General features: G+C 40.4%; 1 protein-coding gene across 8 annotated transcripts in view; it reads right to left on the bottom strand.

Moving 5' to 3' along the window:
* The window catches only part of FMN1 (formin 1), a 481,759-nt gene that overhangs the window by 289,319 nt on the left and 164,906 nt on the right, over positions 1–27,534 (bottom strand). For 7 of the 8 annotated variants that reach the window (XM_089309385.1, XM_051822097.3, XM_070053344.2 and 4 more), the window contains one exon: positions 1,262–1,323. In XM_089309385.1, coding sequence (XP_089165511.1) covers positions 1,262–1,323 — 62 coding nt within the window. Of the gene's footprint in view, positions 1–1,261; positions 1,324–19,051; positions 19,405–27,534 lie in introns of those variants that run through there. The other variant, XM_089309387.1, reaches the window with a different exon arrangement.

Raw genomic sequence — 27,534 nt, 5'->3', positions numbered from 1 at the left:
GATAAAGGAAGTGGGGGCTATATATAATCAAAATGGGAGATTATTCAGCCTTTAAAAGGCAGAAATTCCTATCATTTGTAACATCGGAGATGAACATGTAGAATATTAAGTGAAATGAACCAGGCTAAGAAGACAAATGTGGCATGATCCCACATGTGGAATCTGAAAAGTAGAACTCAGAGAAACAAAGAGTAGAATGGTGGTTACCAGGGGCTGGGAGAGGCAGTGGGTGGGGGAAAGGATGAGGGAGATACTGATTAAAGGACATAAAATTTTCAAAAGATCAACTGGGTGACTGTACTGAATAACACTATATTGTATATGTGAAAATTGCTAAGAGGTAAGCTTAAGTGTTCTCATCAGAAATAAATGGTAAGTACATAGGGTTATGAATATGTTAATTAGCTCAATGTAGTCACATCATACAATGTATATTAAAAAACATGTCATACACCAAAAATATATACAATTTCTATTTTTTCAATAAAATAAAAAGAGTATTTTATCACAAATTCATTGAATTAGCAAGTAATAAATCGGTACTTAAGAAAAAAGTTATATTTAAATAGTGCTATTATTCTCTCCTGCAGTATAAGGTTGCTCCAGCTACCAGGTAACTGGACTCAGTACTGGTTCTCTAAAGTTAAGACTCTGAACTTTCTGTCATAGATACAGCAAGTCTACACCAAACATAAGGGAGGACAATTAGATGACAAGACAAGAGAAATGATCTCCGAGTCATTCCAGGCTTCACAAAGGAGGATAACTTAGTAATTTCTCAACATTTCCTGCAGACAGGAATGACTTGGCATGGAATGACTTGTACAGTAAGGCCCCTCCCTAAGAACCTTATTCTGCATGACATCACATTGCAGGGTGTGCTAAGTTACATATAGTCATGAATGTGTGAACGATAGTAAATAGAACATAATTCACACTGTGCATTAGAAAAATAACCTTTAGAATATTTTATATAAACAGTCTAAGTCTAAATATTGTTTTTCATTCTGCTTTGAAGGTAAAACAATCTCTTTCCCAATGAAATAAAATATATTAATGGTACTTTTAAAAAATTTGGAAGTGAATTCTAGAAAATAGAGAATCCAAGACTTTTATTACCAGGATAAACTCAGGGCCTACTAGCAGGTGCAGGCTGCAGACACTGTTCTATTCAATACTTCAACACAAGAAGAATATTCACTGTAGCACGTGAGAAAACTAAATATCCAATAACTAGTTCAGTAGAATCAAAGAAATGTACCTGTAGGTTTTCAATTTCTTCTTTGTGCTCCCTCTTCAAGTGTAAAATGGCTGCTTGGTATTCTGTAAGATCACAAAAGAAGCACAAAATTAGGCACACAATTCAAGCAAGCTCTTCTAGACTCCAGAGGCCCTTGTACAAATAAACTGAGTAATTAATAGCATCATTTGACAATAGCCTGACAAGAGATGTTAAAAATGGGGTAAGATATGACAAGTACCTCAAGATAAAAGAGAGATCCCTCCCTTTTTAGCAAATTCTGAAGCATGAAAAACCCCAAATTAAACAGATATGAGAAGGTTAAAAAAAAATTCCTAACAAACCATGATGAGTGTGTACCAGATAAGGACTGGGTCAGGTGTTTGTCTTTAAGGAGGAGTGGAAGACAAGGCCTCATCGAGAACAAACACAGAACTGTTAAGAACAGACACAGCAGGAAATAAAAGAAAACTTTCTATGCCAGATCAGAGAACTCTATTTTTAACTCTGTTTAGAAAAAAAAAAAAAAGACTCCACTTGAATGCAAGCTCCCAGGCCTGATTTTAATCTTTAGATCACCTTAGAAAGTCAAGACTATTTGTCTTTTTTAGATGAGAGATTCTAGGGTGAATGGAGGCTGAAAGGGGAACAAAAATTTTTTGTTCTGGTCCAATTTTAATCTGAATCTAACCATGTTTATTCCAACAATATGTCCCAAGTGTCCAAAGGAACTCCAGCCAATCACTAAAACTACCATCCCACTGGCGAAGCATGAAGCAGCCAAGACAATTTTAGTTCCAGCAGAACAGCTAAGTATGTGGGGTCACAGAACTATACATACTGCAAAGAAGCACAGAGCAAAATGCTGTGGCCAGTGTTTTTCTGGGATAAGCACATATTTTACAAATGTGTCTGGGGTTGTGAGAATGAGGAAGGAAGAAGTTAGATAGACCTCATTTTAAAATACATGACAGATAGGCTATTTCTCCAAATGGATCTCATGAATCAGGTTGGAAAGCTGCGGTTTCAGCCCTAAAAGTGGATGAGGGGAATCGCTGGGAAGGCCTACTGAGGGAGGAACATTATGCTGATCATTATGACCAGCCACGCTGGGGGAATGTGCCCACCGAGCCTGCAGGTTCTCTAGGTTCTACATCCAAACAGTCCCTTCCATCAAACCATGCGTCACCATCCCCACCACCACCTTTCCCCCTGGACTATAATATGATCCTTCTAGTAGGGACCCCTGCTTTCATTCTTACCAGCACTGTAACTGATGCTCCTCACGGCAGCCCGAGTTATCTACGGAAGACTGAGCCAGATCCTGTTTCATCTCTGACTTTCCAAAGCACTTAGAGTGAAATCAGACTCCCTGCTGCAGCCCAAGCGGCCTTTCATGACCTGGCTTCTGCATCCCTCTCCCTGTCGTCTTCTGCTACTCCTTCCCCCTGCTCAGTACACTCCAGCACTCTGGCTTTAGCCAGAAAATATGCGTATTTCCATCAGTCAACATAAACTCAAACTTGCATGACTGGAAAAACTCATCAACACAGATGAATCTCACAGGCATGATGCAGAGTGAAAGACATCTGTCACAGAAGGCTGACCATTGTCTAATTCTATTTATATGACTCTGGAAAAAGACAAAACTGAGGAATAAGAAACAAATCACAGCAGTAGCTGTCAGAGCTAGCAATGGGGAAAGAGTTGGACTAGAAAGGTGCAGCACACAAAGGAATTTTAGGGATGAAAAGTATTCTCTTTCCTGATTATAGTGATAGTTACAAGAATCTATACATGTGTGAAAACTTTAAGAACTGTACACCAAAGAGAAAAGAGTAATTCTATATTATGTAATTTTTTAAAACCCTGCACAAAATATTATACTCTTAAATGTTTTCTCTAAGAGACAAAGCATAACACAAAGATACTTGCTGCTATCATTTACAGTCACAATTTTTCTAGGGTTACTAGCAGATGCAATAGGACAAGAAAAAATAAACATAGATCACATATTATTCACCATGTGTATTTAGAAAAATTCAAAAGACTAACAAATGAAATAGATATGTGAGTTTAGTGAAGTTGCTGGATAGAAACAAAAAAGTACAAAAACCCTCATGCCAGCCACAATTTTTAGATAACATTTACAGTATCCCCTGGAAATGCAAAGCTTCTAGGAAAAACCTTAACAAAAAACATATAAAGGGCTCACATAAAAAATAGTAACTTTTTTTTAAAATTCTAAAGTATATATGGAAGCATGGAAATGCAAAATGCAAATAAAAGGCATTGTGGCATAGCAGGTAAAGCTGCCTCCTGCAGTGCCAGCATCCCACATGGGTGCTGCTTGAGTCCCTGCTGTTCTACTTCCGATCCAGCCCTCTGCTGCGGCCTGGGATAGCAGTAGAAGATGGCCCACTTCCTTGGGTCCCTGCACCCATGTGGGAGACCCGGAAGAAGCTCCTGGTTCCTGCCTTCAGATTGGCACAGCTCTGGCCATTGTGGCCATTTGGGAGTGAGCCAGCAGATGGAAGACCTCTCTCTCTCTCTGCCTCTTTCTCTTTGCCTCTGCCTCTCTGAACTCTGCCTTTCAAGTAAATAAATGAATCTCTAAAAAAATGCAAATAATGGTCAAGAAATTCTTCAAAGTATAAATTAAATTAAGACATTTTACCACCTCACAAGATTTACTTTTAATTAAAATGTTGTTGTACTGGCATAGGGATAACAGACAACATGGAATAGCAAACACAGAAATAAATTTATTATTACTTGACATATGCCCTGTTTGTTCCTTGCAAATTGTTTATGATATTAGTTTTATAATTTATCAGATAATTAAATAGTCACAAGAGAATCTCTATATTCACAAAATAAGTATAAAATAATTTAGTAAGTTTGAGCCTTGGATAAGTGGTAAGTTATGACAGAAGTACTACAGTTCTTTGCTGGCACAAAGAATAATCTTGGAGACTCTATGGATATATAAAATTGGATCCCACAAGAGTCAATATGCACTTGTTCCCCTTGTAGGACTGCTGTCCTTAATGTGTTGTACTATGAGAATTAATGGTAAAACTAGTCTTCAAACAGTACTTTATACTTTGTGTGTCTGTATGGGTGCAAACTGTTGAAATCTTTACTTAGCGCACTCAGCCCTCTGCCTCTCTGCTGAGCCGCCCGCCTGGCCTGGTCAGGTGTAATCTCTCTACTCAACCATGTAACCTCGTTCCTTTCCCCCCACCCCCAGTCTCTCAGGTCCTGTCTGGAGAGGTGCCCATCCGTTCTTACGGATGTCCCTTCCCTAATAAACCTTGCTATTTTACCTCCCACTACTCTCTGTCTCACGCCTGAATTCTTTCTTGCGTGAAGACAAGAACCCTGCAATTTCTCCGGTAACATTTTTGGCAACCACGAAGGGATTTTGAGAAGCCATCGGAGATTTGGACTGAGCAACAAATTTGAATCAGAATTCCCTTCTTCATTAACTGGAAAAGTAGCTCCTGAAGAATTCAAAGCCAGTATCAACAGAGTTAACAGCTGTCTTAAGAAGAACCTTCCTGTCAATGTGTGCTGGCTCCTCTGCGGCTGCCTTTGCTGCTGCTGCACGCTGGGTTGCAGCATGTGGCCAGTTATCTGCCTCAGTAAGAGAACACGAAGATTGATTGAGAAGTTATTAGAATGGGAAAACAATAGGTTATACCACAAGCTGTGCTTGCACTGGAGACTGAGCCAAAGGAAATGTGAAACGAGTAACATGATGGAATATGTCATCCTCATAGAATTTTTACCAAAGACACTGATTTTTCGACCAGATTAGCGTTGATCTTATTTATAGAGACTTTCCAAGTATGTTGTCTTTCCAGTGGTGCCTTGCTCGGTGCTGTCCTGGTGGTGACGTAACATTGGTTCTACAGAATAGTGCGGTGTTTTTTGTTTGTTTGTTTTTTTCTAAATAACCGCATGTTCTAAGTGTGCATTTTTGTCAAACTTTGCAAGTTATTTCATACAGATGTTTAATACTTGTTATTGTGCTCTGTTCTGTTACGTATTCTGAGTTTCAATGATTACTTTTTTGTATTATCAAAAAATACATTTGAACTTAGCATAAAAAAAGAAATCTTTACTTAGTATAGAGTTGATTTTCTGTATGTAAGGATAATTAAAAATGAATCTTAATGAAGAATGAGATGGGAGAGGAAGTAGGAGATGGAATGGTTTGCGGGTGGGAGGGTGGTTATGGGAGAAGAACCACTATAATCTAAAAGTTGTACTTTTGAAATTTATATTAAATAAAAGTTTTTCTATTAAAAAAAGAAAGAAAAAGAAAATTGGACCCCAACATTAAATCACATATTGGGGCCATTGTTGTGGTGCAGTGGGTTATGCTGCCAACTTCAATGCCAGCATCCCATATCAGAATGCATCCCACATGGTGCCAGTTTCTGTCACAGTTGCTCCACTTCTGATTCAGGTCCCTGCTAATGAACAGGGGAAATCAGCAGTATCTGAACCGGCCCAAGTATCCCAAACGTTGCCACTCACAAGGGAGACCCAGATAAATCTCCTGGCTTCAGCCTGGCCCAGAGATGGACATTGCAGCCATCTAAGGAGTGAACCAGCAGATGGAAGATCTCTCTTTCTCTCTGTCTATCCAAGTCTTTCAAATAAATAAATAAATTCTTTAAAGATAAATACATTTTTTTTGACAGGCAGAGTTATACAGTGAGAGAGAGACAGAGAGAAAGGTCTTCCTTCCGTTGGCTCATCCCCCATATGGCCGCTATGGCCGGCGCGCTGCGCCGATCTGAAGCCAGGAGCCAGGTGCTTCCTCCTGGTCTCCCATGTGAGTGCAGGGCCCAAGCACTTGGGCCATCCTCCACTGCCTTCCCAGGCCACAGCAGAGAGCTGGACTGGAAGAGGAGCAACTGGGACAGAATCCGGCGCCCCCACCGGTACTAGAACCTGGTGTGCCGGCGCCACAGGCGGAGGATTAACCTAGTAAGCCACAGCACCGACCCAGATAAATACATTTTTAACACACATCTTTCTTGAGTTGATTAAAAGGTAAGCTGTAAAGCATAAAACCATAAATATTTTATAAGATAATCTGGTATAATATTTTTATAGCCTCAGATTAGGATATGCTAAGACTCAAAAAGCACCAATTTAAAGAAAGAAAAAGCTGATACATTTGACTAACAAGTGAAGAACTGCTTTTCTTCCAAAAGCACAATAAGGAGAGAAAAAGATAAGACAAAGTGCGAGGATAAAATTGAAACACAAATAATCAACCAAAATCTAGCATACACAGATAAAAGAACATATAAAACTATAGAAAATGGAGCACATGAGAAAAAAGTCAAAAAAGTCAACAGATATTCTAAGATGACACCCGAATAAAATATAAATGTATTAAAAGATGTTCACTCCTACTAGTACATAGTATTTTAGTCTGACAAAATTGAGTATTGATGAAGATACGGAACAATGGGAGCTCTCAAACTCTTATGATAGGTGTGTGAATATCTACATTCACTATGGAAAATGTCTGGCCTTTTCTAAAACCATCGAAGATACTCATGTCTTCCAATCCAACAACTCCAATCCTAGGCACATATAAATGATAAAATTATAAAGGAAATTACACAGTAAGACTAATATAATTCAGGAGAATGGTAGCATCTAAAAGAAAAGGAATTGAGTTGGGGTACATTACAGCAAGATTGTGTTACAGGTGTATTCCATTATTCTATAGCCTGTGTTTTATGCAATTTTCTTTATGAATATCTAACAAAATAAAAGGAAACATGTTTGTCATTGGTGTACTGTTTATAGAATTAGTTTCTTCATTTATCAAATAATTATATAGCCATGAGAGAATCTCTATATTCATAAAATAAGTAAAAAATAATTTGGTAAGTTTGAGTCTTTGATAAATGGTAGGTCCTACTCACATGATGATAAATGCCAAACCCCAACTCCCAAGTTTCTACAGAATAGTCAAAGGGACTTTGGTTAAATCAACCTTTTTGCAAAACTGATGCCTCTTGGGAAGAACATTATAAATAGAAATTACACAGACTGTATGTTTGAAATGATTCATTTTGTGTAAATTGTGCCTATAAGGGTGTGACAGACATAGTTATGACTAATTGAGTAACAAATCGATGAAGGAGACCATTGCAAAGTGAACACCCAGCAAAGCATAATTAATCTCCTCCTTAAACAAATATTTTTTGTCAACAGTTCCAATGCATCAAGTTAGAGGAAAGCACAACCCATCCCAATAAGGATTACAAGACAAAATCCTTAGGCAGCATATGGAACGAGGAAGCTAATGTATTCGATAATGGAATGATCACTTTGAAAGCTCACCAAGAATGGAACAGGATAATGTTCATGAGTCAAGATTATGTTGGCAGCAGCCTTCCTTCCCCACCATTTTTTTTAGATTTTCACATGTCTTAGAGTGATAGAGGGCAAATCCTTGGCATGAGAATGGTGAAGCAGAGGTACTGATTCAAGACCACAGATGTTTATATTTGTTAAAAAGAGGTCTTGACTCTGGCATCAGTAGCTCACACATTTATAATGTGTGAAAAAGAGGAAGAGAGATTTTTGAACATCAGCACTTGAAAAGGGCAGATTCCTCTGAGCATGCCTTAGCCCAAGTAGAAGTTAATGAATTCAAACAGCTGACAAAAAAGAATGTCTTCTAAGAAAATAATATACTACACAAAAGATGGAAAAAGGCTTCTGACTGGCAGAATGCAACATTTTGGAGGAGAAAAGTCTGAAAGAACTTCCCTCATGAAAGGAAAGCTCTTTTTATTGAAGATCTCAGATTAACTGATGCCTTCCCTTCTGTTGAACAAACTTGCCTTTTTGGGAGTTCAAAAACAAACATCCTTTCTGCCTGATGTCATTACAGGGTTTATGTCTTCCAATGTGCCAAGAGCACAATTAAAGATAATTTCACTGGCATGGATGCCATGGAGTAACCCCTGCTGCAGTCAGTTCATCACTGACTAAACGAGTTGGTCCCAATTATATACTAGTGCAGGGAACATTATTAAGTGCAATTTCTCAGAAAAAGTTCTAAGTACTTTACACAGATTAACTCATGTCATTCTCACATCAGATTGACAAAGTAGACCCTCTGACATCAAAACCCATTTTACAGATGAAGAAACTGAGGTACACAGGCTGAGGAACTTTGCCAAAAATCATATGCCGGGTGCCAGTGATGGTATTCATGCCAAAGAACCCGTGCTCTTTGCCGAAGAACCTGTGTGTCTCCTTGGCTTACTGTATTCATTTATGTTTATTGCTCTTTTGGTTAGATAAACATCAGGTACAAACAAATCTCAAAATCCCTGGAATCTTAAAAGTTGCTAGCTTTATCTAAACCCAAGAATCGCTTGCAAGCTTGGGAAGCCTCTTCCGTAATTCTGAAAGACTGGGTATTTATTTTTTAATCCCAAGGAGTTTTGATGAACTGGGAGCAGGAGAGAAAGATGTGAGTTATGATGGCTGCTACCATCAAGTCTCTGTTGGGACTTACAGGCCCATGGTCACGTGCCCATGGTTAACGTTTTTAATACTTCTTTACACATGCATACCAGCCTCTTCCCATCTCATACACACTCACATCACACTGTTTAGACACGATTGCCCACAGTTGGGGAATTAGAAAATGCAGGATATCCCAACTGAATGAGAACCACAGCTCTATTCTTACCTATGGATTCTGATTCACACTACCTGTGCCTCTCTTACATACCGTCTCTCATTTTTACAAACATTTTCAAGTACGTACTTCAGTCTTAAAATCAGTGTTCCCAAAGCTTAGTACACATCCCAGAAAGGTCATTTTTTTTTTTAATCAGACAACTCTTTAGGGTTGGGTATTTATTTTAATATGCATTAGTGAAAAGAATCAAACTAGTTTATGAAAAGCCTAAATTCATGGAAATCATTGCTTTAAGACAGTCTGGGCCCTGGACCCATGGCATCAGCATCACCTATAACTTCTTAGAAATGCAAATTTTCACTCCTACTCTGCATCTACTGAGTCAGGAACTCTGAGGATGCTTTAGCAAGCCCTCCAAGTGATTACCATGCACAGTGAAGCTTGAGAACCACTGTCTTAAGAAAAAGTTCATGTACAAATACATGCCAAGATTCAAGCAGCTGGTCCAGAAAGGATTACATTTGGAAGAACATGCTGATTACTAGCAGATGCATACAAACTCAAACGAGCTCACCCTTGAGTGAATATGGAAACATTCTCTAACTATCTCTAACATAGACCAAAATGGTCAGAGTCATGAGAAACAAAACCACAAGCAGTTAGCTCCCAACCTAAGAATAAAATCAGCTTTGAGCTCTTGACTTTGGTAAGTGCAAAACAGCAATGGATACAAGCTGGCCTCAGTGCCCAGTAAGCCCTCCAGACTTGTTTCTTCCCCATGTGCCTGTGGACAAGGCAGTCCACAGTGACTCTGTGGTTTGGAAAAGGCACAGCCGTCTTTGTATCTATCAGATACACTGGAGGAAGATTCAAAGTCATCAAAGCCAGAAGAAAAGGCTGTTGGACTCAGTGCCTCAGATAGCAGCTGGTGAGAGGCGATCACCTGTCCTGTGGAGATAACACCTTCAACACCCACTTGCAGGGAAGCAAAACACGGTACCAAATCCAACCCTATTTTTTTTGTTTGCTGATAGCTTTCAGCCCTCCCTCTTCCCTTGTGTTCCACATACAGGCAGTGAATGAGAGAGAAGATTAACCACAGAAGCTACTGCCCACAAGTGGGAACCCTCAGCTTAGCTGCACTCTGCACCATAAATCCCCCAAGCCAGTCTCCTTCCCTTGCTCTCTCTCAAAGCGTTTTTGGACCAGATTGTGAGGCCTTCCGTGCTTTCCCCAGAAGCCTCATTACGTAACAAACTTTTTCATTCGCCCCTGTGTGTGTGGTTATTCGTCTAGACATCTGAATCACATTTTAGCGAAGAGGCCCATCCTGCCTCTCCAGGAAACAAGAGGCCATGCAGAAGTGAATAATCAATCAATCAACCAATCATGTCGTTCTCTGTATGTGTAGAAAGGATAACTTCCATATCAGAAAAATATAAAATTAGATAGTAGATGAGAGAACTCCTATGAATTTAGGAAGTATCACTCTCACCTCTCTCCTTGTTCAAGAACATTTAGAATTTTATTGAACAGGAGTACAAAGATGTCAATATTTAAAAATGAGAGATCATCCCAACTCTCCAAGCCCACTAATTTCTTCCTACTATGGTTTGAATGTACCCCCAAAATTCATGTTAAAATCCTAACACTCAAGTTGGCGGTCTTTGAGAGGTGATTAGGTCGTGAGAGCAGAGCCCTCGTGAAGAGGACTAATGCCCCTATAAAAGAGACCCCAGACAGTAAGTCCATCCCTTTCTCACGTGAGGACACAGCTATAGAAAACACCATATATGACTCAAGAAATAGGTCCTCGCCAGACAATGAGTATGCTGCCAACATGATCTTGGACTTTGCAGGCTACAGAACTGTGAGAAATAAATTGTTCAGTTAGTTATAGCAGCCCAAACTAAGATATTCACTTCCCTTTGTAGCTTCTTTTATGTACGTGCTTAGAATCTCTATAAGCCAAGTACTGAACTAAGCTCTGCATACATGAAAAATGAACACACTTATTTGTAACCTTAAAAGGCTTTTCAGGGCCTCATCTTCAAAATGCTTGAAAAGATTTTACCACTTACACTTTGTTGCTAATGCATTAAACCTTTGTTTTCTTGAAAGATTAAATTTGATTTCACTCAATTATTTTATATATACATGTGAAAGTCATGAGTACTGTTTAATAAATATTCATCACTTTCCATTTCTTCTTTCTTTGGAGTTTGAATACTTCCTCTGGCTTTTGGTTTGGGCACATGACTTGCTCTGGGTAGTAGAATATGAGCTGACAAGATGTAAGGAGGGAATTTATATTTGGTTGCAGTTTGGCCAACCTCTTACACCTCTGCTATTTCATACAGTAAGAGCACATCCTAGGTAGCTCTTACTCAGCCTGAGACTTGAACCCACAGTCGGCAGTCAAACCCAGCCTGCAAAATTCCAAATTGCTTCAGCTGAACCACAGTTGAATTCTGTGCCTAATTCAAAGCTACTGAATTTTTGTATGGTTTGTTTCACAGCATTATTGCAGCAACAGCTGATCAACACATACAGTAAGCTTCTAGCTATTAGAGGCTCATAGCATTTTAGATGCTCTAAATAATCGAGATAAATTTAGAAAGAGGAATAAGAAAGAGGAATGAATTTTTTGTTGTTTAACACTCAAAAAATAGAACCGCAAACAAATATTTTTATCTTTTGGGGTGTATAAATGAAATTCATAAAAACAGGAATAAATTCATAATTATGTCTCTCTGACTTTTACCCACATTCCCAAAGTAAGTATACTGGGATGGGGCCATTTCATAGATAGCTTCTTTTCTTTTTTTTTTTTTAAAGATTTATTTATTTATTTGAAAGTCAGAGTTACACAGAGAGAGGAGAGGCAGAGAAAGAAAGGTCTTCCGTCCGATAGTTCACTCCCCAGATGGCTGCAACTGCTGGAGCTGTGCCGATTCAAAGCCAGGAGCCAGGAGCTTCGTCCGGGTCTCCCACACGGGTGCAGAGGCCCAAGGACCTGGGCTGTCCTCTACTGCTTTCCCAGGCCATAGCAGAGAAGTGGATTGGAAGAGAAGCAGCTGGGTCTAGAACCGGCGCCCATATGGGATGCCGGCGCTTCAGGCCAGGGCGTCAACCCATTGTGCCACAGCGCTGCCCCCCCCCCCCTTTAACAGGCAGAGTTAGTGAGAGAGAGAGAGAGACAGAAAGGTCTTCCTTTTTCCTCTGGTTCACCCCACAAATGGCCACTATGGCCGGCGTGCTGTGCCGATCTGAAGCCAAGAGCCAGGTGCTTCCTCCTGGTCTCCCATGCGGGTGCAGGGCCCAAGCACTTGGGCCATGCTCCACTGCCTTCCTGGGCCACAGCAGAGAGCTGGACTGGAAGAGGAGCAACCAGGACAGAATCCGGCGCCCCGACCGGGACTAGAACCCGGGGTGCTGGCTCGGCAGATGGAGGATTAGCCAAGTGAGCCGTGGCGCCGGCCAATAGCTTATTTTCTTCTGAAAATAGTCATTACATCAAAATCCACCTCCCATTCCCTGCAAAATTTGCCTTTCACTTTGCCCTCTGATCGGTATTATCTGTTCTGCTAAAATAAAGATGTTAAAGAAGTTTAGAATTCCAGGAACATAAAATCCCTAAAACTTATGGTCTTCTCTTACCTAGGTGATTTTAAAAATCCTAGTCAACAACAATTAAACAACCAAGAAACAAATCTTGTTCTAGGTATGCACTTAGAATAAAATGTAGACAACTCGAAGTACTTAATTCCCATCACTAGGTGGCAGTCACAATACTTCCTATTTAAAGTAAGGTGGTTATGAAGTGCCCTAGCAACACCTGAAATATTTGGCTGGGGTGGGAGGTTGGGGGAAATATGAAGGCGAGAAGATATGATGGTGAGCCAAAGCTGCTCCCTGATATGAAAGGCTGCCTGGTGAGCTAACTAGCTGAGAAAATTAGAACAATTGCAAGGTATTTCCAAGTACATGTTTCCAAAACAGTTAAAGTAACTCAACAGTTACATTTGCTACAAATTCAGGTGCTTTAGCTCCCTTCCAAGACTATATTGCAGTGAATTCTAAAATATAAAGCTTGAAAGTTAAAAGTTACAGGTGAGTAGCAAACATCTCAGATAAACAAATAGGGCACAACAGCCAAGTGGTGCTTTGGGCCTGCTGTGCCCTAGTTCCAGAGGGAGACAGCAGGCAGATGGCCTGGAGTTAGGTTACGGCAGAGCTACAGGGGCTGAAAGGACCCCTGTGGCACATGCTTGCTACTTAGGAAATGGGACTGGGGTGTGATTCCCCAGAGGGTACAGGGAAGCTGGAAGAAGTTATAGTCAGCTGTGGCCTAATGGCCTAAAAGGGGAAGATATACAGGAGAATTAAGTCCAAGCCTGAAGTCCCAAATCCTATGCATCCTTGTCCCTAGTGAGCAGTTCTGTAAAATCCACATCACCTCTGGCCTTGCCTTGGAGTCCTGAAAGGACCAGGTGACACACTTACAAAACAGATAAAGGAAAAGGGGAAAGCTTTCTAAAAATCAGCCTCCGGATCATGAGCTTTCAAAACAAACTGGCAACATGAAGAAACCTAAACATCAAGAGGGGGAACAAAAATCATCAACTGAAACAGTGAATAACTACCAAGATATATAAAAGAGTAACCATCGCTATAAACAATGACAGTAATAGCACACTAAAAGAAAAAAAAGATAGCATTGTGAAATACCACAAATGAAATGCAGTCATTGAAATGAACAGCTGAAGAGCTGGATACGTTGGCACAGTGAGGGAGTAAAAGATGTCCAACAGTTAACTGAACGTGCAAGGTGGCACAAGGAAAGGGTAATAGGAATGAATCATAAGACACTCTCACCTAGCAGATACTACATGAACAGACAGAAGAAGTTCTAAGTCTCCAATCACAAGGAAACAGCAGACCGAGAAATGCTGAGTGCCCTGTTTCGATCAGCACATGCCATTTTCATGGAGTGAGATAATCACACTGTAGCTCACACATACGTACAATGATTGTTACTAAAACTTTTTAAAAAGAAAGAAACTCTAGTATTCAGATGGGGATGTGGATCATAAAACAGACAATGAAAAAGAAAAGCAAATATGTAGACAGAACTGTATATCTATAAAGTATATTTGCACTAAGGTTCCACTGAAATTTGAAGAGGAAGAATACAGCATTTTAAAAATGTTTTTTAAAAAGTTGTATTTAAAATCTTTCTTAAGAATCAATTCCAGCAGACTGAATACCTAAATGTGAAGGACACAGCGGTTTAAAACCCCCATGGCAGAAAATTAAAAGTATCTTTATGACTTGGAGATACAGAAAAATTTATTAAGACATTTTTTTAAAGGTTTATTTATTTTATTTGAAAGTCAGAGTTACACAGAGAGAGGAGAGGCAAACAGAGAGAAAGGTCTTCCATCCGATGGTTCACTCCCCAGATGGCCGCAATGGCCGGAGCTGCGCCGATCTGAAGCCAGGAGTTAGGAGCTTCCTCTGGGTCTCCCACACAGGTGCAGGGGCCCAAGGACTTGGGCCATCTTCTACTGCTTTCCTAGGCCATAGCAGAGAGCTGGATCGGAAGAGGAGCAGCCGGGACTAGAACGGGCGCCCATTTGGGATGCCAGCGCTTCATGCCAGGGCATTAAGCTACTGTGCCACAGCTCCGGCCCCAATTAAGGCATTTTTAAAAACTTAAAAGATTTTAAAATTCATCTATCTGGGGCCAGCATTATGGTGCAGCAGGTTAAGCATCCACCCACAGTGCTGGAGTCCCATATGGGCACCAGTTCGTGTCACAGCTGCTCCACTTCCAATCCAACTCTCTGCTATGGCCTGGGAAAGCAGTGGAAGATGGCCTAAGTCCTTGGGCTCCTGCATCTGCGTGGGAAACTCAGATGAAATTCCTGGTTCCTAGATTTGGATCGGCCCAGCTCCTGCCATTGTGGCCATTTAGGGAGTGAACGAGTGGATAGATGAGTTCTCTCTCTCTGTCTCCCTTTCTCTGTGACTCTGCCTCTCAAATAAATAAGTCTTTTAAAAAAAATCAGCCATATGAAAATCAACAAAATCATATACATTCAAAGATACCACTAAAAAGATAAGCTACCTTTGTGAGGAAAACAATTCCAAAACACTTGACCAAAAAAATAAAAATAGCAACCAGAATAAACAAGTCCTAGAAAAAAACACTCAACCTCACTTTTCCTTAGGAAACTAAAAACCACAATGGGATAACATTTCACATACATCAGATTTGTAAATATCTGCTAATGCTGATGATAAGAATAAGAATTCTACACACTGCTAATGGGTGTACTTTTTTTTTTTAAGTTTATGTTTTTATTTATTTGAAAAGCAGAGAGAGAGAAAGAGAGATCTTCCATCCACTTGCTTACTCCCCAAATGCCCGCAACAGCTGGGACTGGACCAGGTTAAAGCCAGGAGCCAGGAAATCCATTCGGGTATCCCAGATAGATGGCAAGGAATCAAGTATACTGGAAATAATATGATCTGCGGCATCCCAGGGTGCACTTCAGCAAACAGCTGGATTGGAAGCAGAGGTGGGATTCCAAACAATGTGATATGGGATGCAGGTATTCCAAGCAGTGGGTTAGGGTACTGTGCCACAAAGTCTGCCCAAGGAGTGTTCAGTGCAACAATCACTTTGCTAAATTTAAAGGCGTACATAAATAAAAACCAGAAATCATACTCCTGAGTTATACCCTAGTGAAACGTTTACACATGAACAAAAATGTTAAAAAGAGCTCTGGGGGCCGGTGATGTGGCGAAGCAGGTAAAGCTGCCACCTGCAGTGCCAGCATCCCATATGGATGCTGGTTCGAGTCCCAGCTGCTCCGCTTCTGATCCAGCTCTCTGCTGTGGCCTGGGAAAGCGGTAGAAGATGGTCCAAGTCCTTGGGTCCCTGCACCCATATGGGAGACCCAGAGGAAGCTCCTGGCTCCTGGCTTCAGATAGGTGCAGCTCTGGCTGTTGCAACCATCTGGGGAGTGAATCAGTGATAGAAGACCTCTCTCGCTCTCTGTCTTTGCCTCTCTGTAATTCTGCTTTGCAAATAAATAAATAAACCTTTAAAAAATTTTTTAAAAACTCTTATGGAAGCATTATAAAAGTAAAAAAATTTCATATTTCCACAAACAATAACACAGGTAAATATTAAGTGCTATCATGACTCATAACATCCTAACTCATAACGTGCAGGAACTAAAATGATCGAACTAGAGCCATACATACTAATGCAAATGAATCTAATCAATACAATTTAGGGGGAAAATTGACAAAAAATACACATGGTAGGATGCCATTTCTATAAATAACTTCTCATATATATAACAATGTTAAATATGGTTGGGAGATTTTATAATTATGGATATGAAGAAATACATGGGACTAGTGAAATTCACCTATGAGAAGTGGAGGGTAGACAGAGACTTCAAATATTTAGCAATGTTTTATAATGGGAGTGGTAGAATTACAAAATTAATGCAACTAACATTAGACATAAAATGCATAATACCAAAGGTGACACAAACATAACAAGAAAGAAATAAGCTAAACAATAGGAGATAATAGTTTTCCAACAGAAATTGATGGATCAAGCAAAGGAAAACATCATTGACATTCAACAACCTTGATTATATATATTTTAGGGCCCAACAACCCAATATCATGCATCCTTTTCAGGCACATTTATTTGCAAAAATTAGTGATTCATTTAAAAACTCAAAAATTTGCCAGTTAATATTGTGATGCAGACCATATCCTCTTTCTATAATGTAATTAAATTAAAATCAATAATAAAGGGACAGACAAAAAAGAATACAAGAAAAAAAGTCAGTAACCCATACAACTATGCAGGGTTTATTCCAAGAAAGCAAGAACCATATATCATCTGAAAATTTATCAGCGAAATCCACCATATTAACAGTAAAACCACTATACCCCAAAATGGTATGGAATGATACAGAAAACTATCTTGATAAAGCTCAACACTCATTTTTTTTTAAATTTGAAATGAAGAAAGTGATAGCAAGAGTGACAGTCAAAGTATGAGGGAGCTCTCTCATCCAGATTCACTTTCCAAATGCTTACATTATCCACGGCAGGGCAAAAGTTGAAGCCAAGGCCAAGAGCTGGAAACTCAATTCAAACCTTCCACGTGGGTGGCAGGAGTCTATTTATTATTGGGCCATCACTGCTGCCTTTCAGGATTTTTATTAGCAGGAAGCTGGAGATCAGGAACCACAGTTGGGTATCCATCTCAAATACTCCAACATGTAAGTCTTAACTGCTAGGCCAAATACCCACCTTAACACTTACTCTTGATTAAAACAATCAATCATACAACAACGCTCCAAGCTAATTTAAGTAGAACAAATTCAGAATCGGGATATTCATCAAGAATTTTCAGTGAACTTCAAACATATTAGTGAAATTTGAGGAGACAAAATTAAAATGTCTACCACCACCCACATTTTCTTACATTACACTAGAGGTCTGAGATAATGTAGTAAGAAAATAAAGGAGATTTAACAGTTGGAAAGGAAGAGACAAAACTAGTATTACTACTATTATCACTATATAATTGTAAAAATTTATACTGTGACAGCATTTGCATAAAGTATAGACAACCAATGGTATCTACACACTGCCTAGGACTCCATATGTAAGTCTACTCTTTATGTGGATTTCCACATTATGTAGACTTTAAAAATCTGAAGAAAACACAGTGAAATGTTTAAGAATAACTGGTCAATATACAAGACCTCATTCTACTTTCCTCTCCTTTCAATTAGTTTGAAATTATTTGGTATTCTCTTCTAAACACTATTATGGATATGTTCAAAATTTCATACATTTGAGGGTATTCATGGAAAATGAAATTAAAAGACAAAAAAATTTTAGCTCATGCAAAGGGGTCTTTAAAAAGTTCTTCGGAACGTACATTATGAGAAAACTATGGACGGATGTCAAGTATGTCATATTTATATCTTTTCATTCATAAGATCAGGTGCCGTACAGTTAGTGCGAGAAAAACCTCTTACCTCAAACAGAATAAATATACCAAGTACTAGTAAAACCCAACCCCACCCCCACCCTTCATGTGTCATGTTTACGTATCCATCGACTTCACTGAAAACTTTGAGAAACTCCTTACTCTTTAGCTTGTATCTTGACTCCATGAGCGACAGAGCCTTTTATTTCTTGCTGACAAAATGAACCTCAGGAGAGAGCTGAAGGTCAGTCTCTGGAGAGGCCAGAGAAAGTCAGCCGGATTTAACTTGCATGAGAGTGCAATTTCCTCATAAGCCAGACCAGACAAGTACCCAGGAGGCCAGGCTACCTGCCCAGGTTTCTAAAGGAGACAGGGCAGTCATGTCTCCCACATAGTGGAAAACTACTCCAAAATTTAACATACTGCAACTGCCATCAAGTTTACTGCTTGTATGGATGGATATGGTTTTAATTTGCATGGCTTCTACCATTCAGAATGTAGGTATTAAATGTGTGAATGTGTGTGTGTCCACACATTGACAATTTTAAAGTCTGCATATCTCAATCCTAGCACTCAAGATAGGGAAATCTCTGAGATGTTCAGGAAAACCTACCAACTTGAGATTTAGAGCAAAAAGTCAAGTAGCAGTTTCTCTGCAGGAACAGGAGAGAGAGGGTCATATTGGAGGGGCCCAGAAAAAACAGAGCTCAAGTCCTCTAATCCAGCCCACACAACCACAGCATCTCCAGGTTTAGAAAATTAAAACAGATGATGTTCAGTTAAATGTGAGCTTCAGATAAACAACATCTAGTTTTTTAGTATAAGTATGTCCATGCAATACTTGAAACAGACTTACACTAAATTATTTATCCTTTATCTGATATTCACATTTAACTGGACATCCCGTATTTTACCTGGTGACTCAGAGTTATGATGTCTAAGAATTCTTAGTGGGCACTGTACACAGCAAGCCAAGAATTTATGGAATTTCGAGACTACATTTATTTGCACACAGGTGGAAAGAGAATCAGAATCTTTCAGATAGCCAGAAGCTCTGATGCTAGACATTTCAACTTAACATATCTTTTTTATTTTTTAAAGGATTTTGTTTATTTATTTGAAAGGTAGAGTTACAAGACAGTGAAAAGGAGAAACAGAGGAAAGGTCTTCCATCCGTTGGTTCACTCCCCAAATGGCTGCGATGGTCAGAGCTGCACCTATCCAAAGCCAGGAGCTTCTTCCCGGTCTCCCATGTGGGTGCAGGGACCCAAGGACTTGGACCATCTTCTACTGCTTTCCTAGGCCACAGCAGAGAGCTGGATTGGAAGAGGAGCAGCCAGGAACAGAACCAGTGCCCATATGGGATGCCGGCGCAGCAGGCAGAGGATTAATCTACTTTGCCACGGTGCCGGCCCCTTAACACACCTTTAAAAAAAAAAAAAAAGTCTCCTAGATTTTGTGGTGGCTTACAATAGTCATTTAATTTTTTTTTTTTTCACTCTTAAGTAATCTGACCCTTCCAGATAACTGACAACTCAGAGAGAAATTACCTGGCTTTCCAAGTAAACAGGATGGACAAGAAGATACTAAATGAAATGGAGCCAATGCACAAATACACACATCACTGACTTCCTCTTCTTGCAGATGGTTAGGAAGACCGTGCACAAGAGCATAGGAACACAAACACACGCTGGTTAATAGGAAAAATACAGCTGTTATACAAAGGTTGTAACACTACTTCTGAAAATTAGTCTTACATACCTGACCACCTGTCGTCTCACTACAGCTACCAAATCTCAAAAGCAGAAAAGATAAACTGGAGATACAACCAGCCTATATTTGAAAGCCAGAACTTTCAATCAGCCAATCTATTTAATCCTTCTCATAAAGCTGTTATTACAGTGGTTTTCAACTTTGGCTACATACTAGGATCACCTGGGAAGATTTAAAAACTACTTATGCCTGAATCCCAACCCCAGAGATAAGCATCATTTGGTATGAGAACGCGTTAGGCATTGGGAGTTTTAGAAAAGCTCTCCAGGCTATTCGATTATCGGCCAAAGCTCAGAAGCACTGAATTTATTAGCTACCACCTCCCCACCCCTAACATCATATATCTAAATTGGAAAAGTTGTGCCCCTGCCTTTGCTGCCAACCAGCAAGCTCTCTTCCATCCAGGCTGACAAGCCCACAAAAGCCAACTTTGCAATGAGCCAGGAACGAAAATAAAGGAACTGGAGTCTTCCCCACCCAACTGAAGTTCTGCTGAAATTCTAGCATCCAGAAACAATGTTCACATGTTGGCAGGATCAAAAACAGACTGCAGATAGGAAAAAAGTAAAATTTTACAAAGGCAAGCCATTTTATCTATCCTACTTTACTGGCAAATCCCAACTTAACTTGCCAGTTTGTCTTGTCACAAATGCACCATCTGGACAGCATGTGAGAGTATCAGCTCTTTTCATAGAAATGTTCAGGTTGGTCTGGTACCAAAGTTCATGGGGCTGCTGGCCAGCAGGCCTCCCTCCATCCCCCCCCATTCAGAGCAGAATTGGGCAGGAAACCCTCTTTCCCAGCAGCCCCAGTCTGAGGTTGGAAGCAAAGTCTGGATGAACTCTGTTGGACACAAGACACTTCTCAAGGGTCTTCAAATACTTGCCCCTTACTATTATACAATGATAGTCCAAGCCACACCAAGCAACTTCCCTGAATCTGCAAATAATAAGATGAAAAAATGATAAATTTGCCATCATACAAAGTTAACATGGCTTCCTGATTTTGTGACAAGTGGTAATTTTCTTGTTTTACCTAAGAAACAACACTGTTAGAAGCAATATCCACCTGCACATTAATACTAGCTTCAAGAAACATACCAACTTCAGTAAAATCAGAGAATTACAGAATTTTTTTTCCAAAATAGAAATATATTTAAAACCTCTCACAAAGTTCTATGAGATCAGGAATGATACAATGTGCCATCTCATTTTTTTAAACACGAAAAAGATTCAAAACATATTTCTATTAAGATTTATATATTTATTTGAAAGGCAGAGTTATAGAGAGGGAGAGAGGGAGAAAGGGAGAGAGAGGAGAGAAGGAGCTATCTTCCATCAGGTGGTTCACTCCCCAAATGGCTGCAACAGCAGGAGCTGAGCCAATCAGGAGCCAGGAGCTTCTTCAGGGTCTCCCAAGTGGGTACAGGGACTCAAATACTTGGGCCATCTTCCACTGCTTTCCCAGGATAATTAGCAGGGAACTAGATCCGAAGTAGAGCATCCAGGACTCAACCAGTGCCCATATATAATGGTGGCACCTGCACCAGCCTCTAAAATATGTTACCTAAAGACAGAATCATGGATGCCAGCGCTGTGGCCTAGCAGGTAAAGCTGCTGCCTGCAGTGCCAGCATCCCATAAGGTTGCCAGTTCGAGTCCCAGCTGCTCTACTTCAGATCCAGCTCTCTGCTATGGCCTGGAAAAGCAGTAGAAGATGGTCCAAGTCCTTGGGACCTTGCACCCATGTGGGAGACCTGGAAGAAACTCCTGCCTTCTGCTTCAGATCGGCACAGCTCCAGCCACTGCAGCCAACTGGGGAGTGAACCAGCAGATGGAAGACAACTCTCTCTCTGCCTCTCCTTTTCTCTCTGTGTAACTCTTTCAATTAAGTAAATAAATCTTAAAAAAAAAAAAATAGAATCTCAGAGGTCACTTAGGCCAGTACCACATCACATGCCCCTCCCAAGTACATATGAAGAAACTAAGGAAAGTAATGCTCAAATATACTGACTCATTTAATTTACAGCATTGAGAATCTTAGATCCACATGCAGATAGAAACACACTTTATGAACACACACACCAAAAAAAAAAAAAAAAAAAATCACAGCGTGCAGGCTTCCTGACTCGCAGACTAATATATTTTCTCCCATACTCCAAATCCTCTTTATGGCTTTTAAATGAGGTCAAAGGTTCAAGTAAAAGGAGAAAAAGAGAAAACAAACTAGATGTTTTAATGAGGGTGGAAATCATTTGCAACAGCAGCTACTGGGAGAAAAGTGCAGAGCAGGAACACCTATGGGAATTGGTGGGCACCACGAAGGCCCAATTTTAAGCAGAGATCATAAATCCATAGCAGAACCTTGACAGTTGTATAGTTTGCTTCAATAGCTTTTGCCATCCAAATGAGTAGTAAGAGACAAACATTCGGATATCTCCAGGGCTGGGGTTAGCCAGATGGCTGCTAATGAAGGAAACAGGGTAAAGAAATCCAGAACATCATCAAGCAGATTAAATCACAGAATCCCAATGGCCCCGAGAAGGAAGTAAAGACAAGAAGGGCTGATAAGTCAAGAGGAAAAGATATATAGCGCCAAAACCCTGAGGTACAGAAGGGGTCTATATTTTCAGAGAATAGAGACAGGAAACTGTAATAGAAGGTAGTGGACAGAGACCCAAATTTATAATTTATCATTTCAAAGATAAAGCTCTCTTAAGAAAATATAAGGTCCGGGATGTAGACATCAACAGCATTAGCTGACTGGAACAGAAAGACCACCACTGGAAAGGAGGAGAGGACAAGATTTGGAATGGATTATCTGTGCAGTCACAAAAATAGAGACCAGCAAAATGGGACCAGGGAGGTCAAGGTATTGAGTAAAACAAGAAAAAGTAGCCTTGAAAGTCAGATAATACAGGTTGGTGCCATGGCTCAATAGGCTAATCCTCCACCTTGTGGCGCCAGCACACCGGGTTCTAGTCCCAGTCGGGGCGCCGGATTCTGTCCCGGTTGCCCCTCTTCCAGGCCAGCTCTCTGCTATGCCCCGGGAGTGCAGTGGAGGATGGCCCAAGTGCTTGGGCCCTGCACCTGCATGGGAGACCAGGAGAAGCACCTGGCTCCTGGCTTCAGATCAGCGCGATGCGCCGGCTGCAGTGCGCCGGCCACGGTGGCCATTGGAGGGTGAACCAACGGCAAAACGAAGACCTTTCTCTCTCTTTCTCTCTCTCTCACTGTCTACTCTGCCTGTCAAAAAAAAAAAAAGTCAGATAATACATCCCCAAAGTTCTGGAGGACAAAAAGTTCATGTGACTCTTTGTATAAAACTTTCTGACTCCTTTCTGGGTCTTGGTATTGTTTTTCAAAGATAAGGGGCATGCAATAACTATAATCCCTATTCATTTAGTTTAGTGAGGTTGTTGATCTGATTGTAAACAAGAAGCATTATCTATTGTCAAATATTGTTTTAATGCTTTGTAAATCCCCTCGAACACCATACATCATTAACTGTTAAGATGCAACAGTATGTCTGTACTCAAAAGAAAGCAAAATATTCCCAATCAAACCTGCGAAACACCAGTTATAAAAGACAACCTCATTTCAGACATAGAATGCTATTAACTCATGTAATCCCCAGACAAATTTTATATGAGAGTTATTATTACCACCTGAATACTAGCAGTAAAGAAACCAAGACACAGGTTAAATACTTGCCCAAGTTCACACAGGTAGTAAGGAATACAACCAAGATTTTAATCCAGGAAGCCTGGCTCCAGAATCTATACCTGTCATGTCACAGCATACTCTATTAGCTCAATTAACATTCACTAGAGGACAAAAATCACAACCACCCCCCCCCCAAAAAAAAAGTCAACCATGACATGAACCTATGTTCTCCACCATTCAGATCCTGCTGTGGAGATCCTGCTGTTGATGCACCTGGACTTCCTCCGGGAGGACTCATATTTCACAGGACAGGTCTGATTCAGCCCTTGTCCTTTACGGAGGATCCACCCCAATTAGCAGTTTTCTGAAATACAGCTCTCTTGGCACAATGAGTATGATTATCTCATTCACATCTGTCCACAGGTTTTTAACTCTCAACCGTTACTATATCCGTTACATCTTTAACAATATGTACTTCTCCCCTTCTTCCCATCATCATCATTTGCTTGAAGGCAACTCCTGGAGCCACATTCACAGCTGCCTCCAATAGAGAAGCCACAGATGAACAAGCACCCGAATGCATCCAGCCATCAGATTATACAGCCCCGGGCTGTTCCCTCCTCTTTGCTTTCATAACCAACAAGCTGGAGGCCAGCCTCATGACATTCATGCATTTCCTTTACAGCTCACTGCCTTAGTTACTGTGGTAACAGATGTCAGAGAAAAAGAAAGCTACAGTCATTGTTTCCATTTCTTAAAAACACATGAACAAATGTTCAGCCTTACTGGTAACCAAAGAAACATTAATAATGCAGTAAGATATCATTTTTGTCTCTTTGGAAAATATTTTTAAACCATGAAGCTCAAAGTCTAAAAGTCAGTAAGTATGATCATTATTATGTTCATTATCAACAAAGATAATTCCTGCTGCTCAAACCACTGCTAGTATTAATATTTACTAGCTATCTTCTGTGAACCAGATATTGTGCTAAGCATTTTATGGGACTTATGTTCCCTAATCCATAGAAGTAGACACCACAGTGCTCCATTTCGCAGGACACTTAGAGGTGGTTAAGAATGCTAAATAGGTACTTCCTTTTAGGAGGTCAATCTAGCAACTGATATCAAAACTCGTGATGTTTCTTTTTTTTTTTTTTTCTTTTTTGACAGGCAGAGTGGACAGTGAGAGAGAGAGAGAGAGAGAGAGAGAGAGAGAGAAAGGTCTTCCTTTTTGCCATTGGTTCACCCTCCAATGGCTGCCGCGGCCGGTGCAGCGCAGCCGGCGCACCGCGCTGATCCGATGGCAGGAGCCAGGTACTTATCCTGGTCTCCCATGGGGTGCAGGGCCCAAGCACTTGGGCCATCCTCCACTCTACTCCCTGGCCACAGCAGAGAGCTGGCCTGGAAGAGGGGCAACCGGGACAGAATCCAGCGCCCCGACCAGGACTAGAACCCGGTGTGCCGGCGCCACAAGGCCTCACTTGTGATGTTTCTAACAATTCTACCTTTGTACACTACTCTCCCCCTAAAAAAATCTAAAATATACTCAAACATGTAAAAGTAAGTATTTGTACATTGCCATTATAATGGTGAAATAAAATACCAGCAACTTAAAAGTTTAAGAACACTGAACTTATTAAGTGAATACTGTCCATCAACACTATCATATTACAGTTATTAAAATGTTAATGATTTTTATTTTCTTCTGCTTTCATGTATTTTCTAATTTTCTACAACAAACTTGTATCATTTGTGTAATGAGATTGATTTACATCAATGGTCCAGGTTTATATGCATGGCTCTGGTTCCAAATCAAGTGTGGGAGAACTGATCTCCTTTGACAGACAAAGCATTCCCCACCCTAGATGGATTAGTGCACCTGAGGCAGAACTCTGGACCCAGCAGGTCTGCCCTCAATTCCAGCTCTGCCACCTATCTGCAGTGGGACCTCCTTTGTCTTGTGTCCTCATCTAATGGGGGTAATAACGATTTGTACCTCCCAGGGCTGTTGTAAAGCTTAGAGCTAATATTTGTACAGTCTTTAGAGTGGCTCCTGACACATAAGCCTACGATATTACCTGTTGTTAGCTACTGTTGTTATTTCATCCTCACTCGAAATTGTCAACTTTCCTTCCTACTTCACTGACAAAACCGAAGCAGTCAGAAGAACTGCCACATCCTCCCACCTACCACCACTGACACCCAAAATCATTGTTCTGGGACCTAGTACTGAAGACAGTTTTCCACATTCCTACAAAACCACCCCCCACCCCCCGCTGCTACACAAAACCATTCAACATTCTTGCCTTCTCAAAGACAATGCCCTAACAAGTCTCCCTTTTTCCTATTCAAATGTCCACACCCCCCCCACTAGAACCTTCCCTCGGTCATACAAAAATGTGTTATTTTCCCCATCATGTAATCTTTCTTTTGATTCCCCCTTGCCCTATCAACTATCACCTTATATATATGATTCTTTTTGCAGCAGAACCTCTCAGGAAAGTAGAAGCATACGGTTTCTAAATCATGATCCTTAAACCCACTCCAGATTAGACATTCAGCTTGATACCTCTACCAACATCCTCCATTAAGATGATCACTGTGTCCTCCAGGCTTCCAGACTCAAAGGCTAACTCCAAGTCCTTATTTCACTTGCTCCATAATTTGGCACACTCTTTCCCTCTTGAGTACACTTTACTCACTCAGCACCCGGAACTCCACAGTCTCCTGGTTTTCCTCCTCCCCCATGGATGTTCTTTCTCACTTTGCAGACTCTTCCACTTCATCTCAATCTTTCCCTGTTGATGGTCCCCAAAATCAGTCCTGGTTCCCAATCCCCATCTATATGCACAATCTCAGATGACTCTCTGGTACACATTTAATGATGCTTAGATGCTCTCTTCCCCAACTCCATGCTCCTATACCCAAATGTCTGCTCAGCATTTCCTGATGTGTCAAATCGACATCTCAGGTTTACCATTTCAGAAAAAATCCTGATCTTACCCCCACACATTCACCACTCTACCACAGTGTCCTTCTCCAGCCCGTGGCAAGCCCATCATTCTCTACTGCTCAGGTCAAAAACCATGATTATCCCTGATTTTTCTTCCTCATATTAATCTGTTAGGAAATCTTCATGGCTCTACCTCCTAAACAAAGCCAAGATCCAATTACTTTTTACTGCCCCACAAGCTATACAGATGCAATCTCTTGTCTTTGCCAGATTACCAGAATAATCTCCTAGTATATGGTTTCCCTGTGACTCTAGGGCTACCAACCATATCCAATCTCTGGTTCAACATAGCAGCCACAGGCAGCATCTCCAAACACAAAATTCTCCAACAGCCCATTCCACTCAGCACAAAAGTCAACAACAGAGCATATCCTACAATGGCCTACAATGTTCTCCAACAAAGGACTCAATCTTTTTGGACCATGAACTCCTCTGACAATTGAAAAAGTCTACGGAAATGTCTCCGAACAAGACGTTTAAGTTTATAAGATAAAATAGATTATTGGCAATCAATTCAGTTGTGAAAATATTTTTAGATATAACAACATATATTCCTTTATTAACATATGAAACAAGATGACCTAGGGAAGGCCTAGTAACTAACATAATTTTGAAAAGGTTATAAAGACATTTTACGATAACCACAACAAGTATAATATAGAGTGATAATATCTGTGATTTCTGACAGGGTCACAGATTGAACTAAAGTAGTATATATATATAGTTATATATAACTATATATATGCCACATGTTGTAGTACATGTGGCAGAGTATATATAACTATATATAGTAGTGTGTTATATATATATACTATATATAAATATATATACTACTTTAGTTGAATGCAATCATGATAGAAGGTAATGGTAAATTTAATTAGATGTTATTAAAAGTGAAAATGAAATTTTTCTATTCAAATTAACAACCCCTGAATTCTGTGCCTGGGCCCCTTAGAGGTCCTTAGACTCAAGCTGAAGAATCTCCACTCTACATTATTTTTGGAAGGTCCTCCTCTTCTAGCTGGCTGCTAAACTGCTCCAGGTACCAGACCACATCACCTGCATGAAGGACCTCTGCACCAGCTGCCTGCCTTCCCTTCTCTCT

Source organism: Oryctolagus cuniculus, chromosome 12 (genome assembly GCF_051225735.1).
Source record: "Oryctolagus cuniculus isolate XC-2025 breed Fujian yellow rabbit chromosome 12, ASM5122573v1, whole genome shotgun sequence".
Classification (NCBI taxonomy): Eukaryota; Metazoa; Chordata; class Mammalia; order Lagomorpha; family Leporidae; genus Oryctolagus; species Oryctolagus cuniculus.
This window is presented reverse-complemented; position numbering and strand designations above follow the sequence as displayed.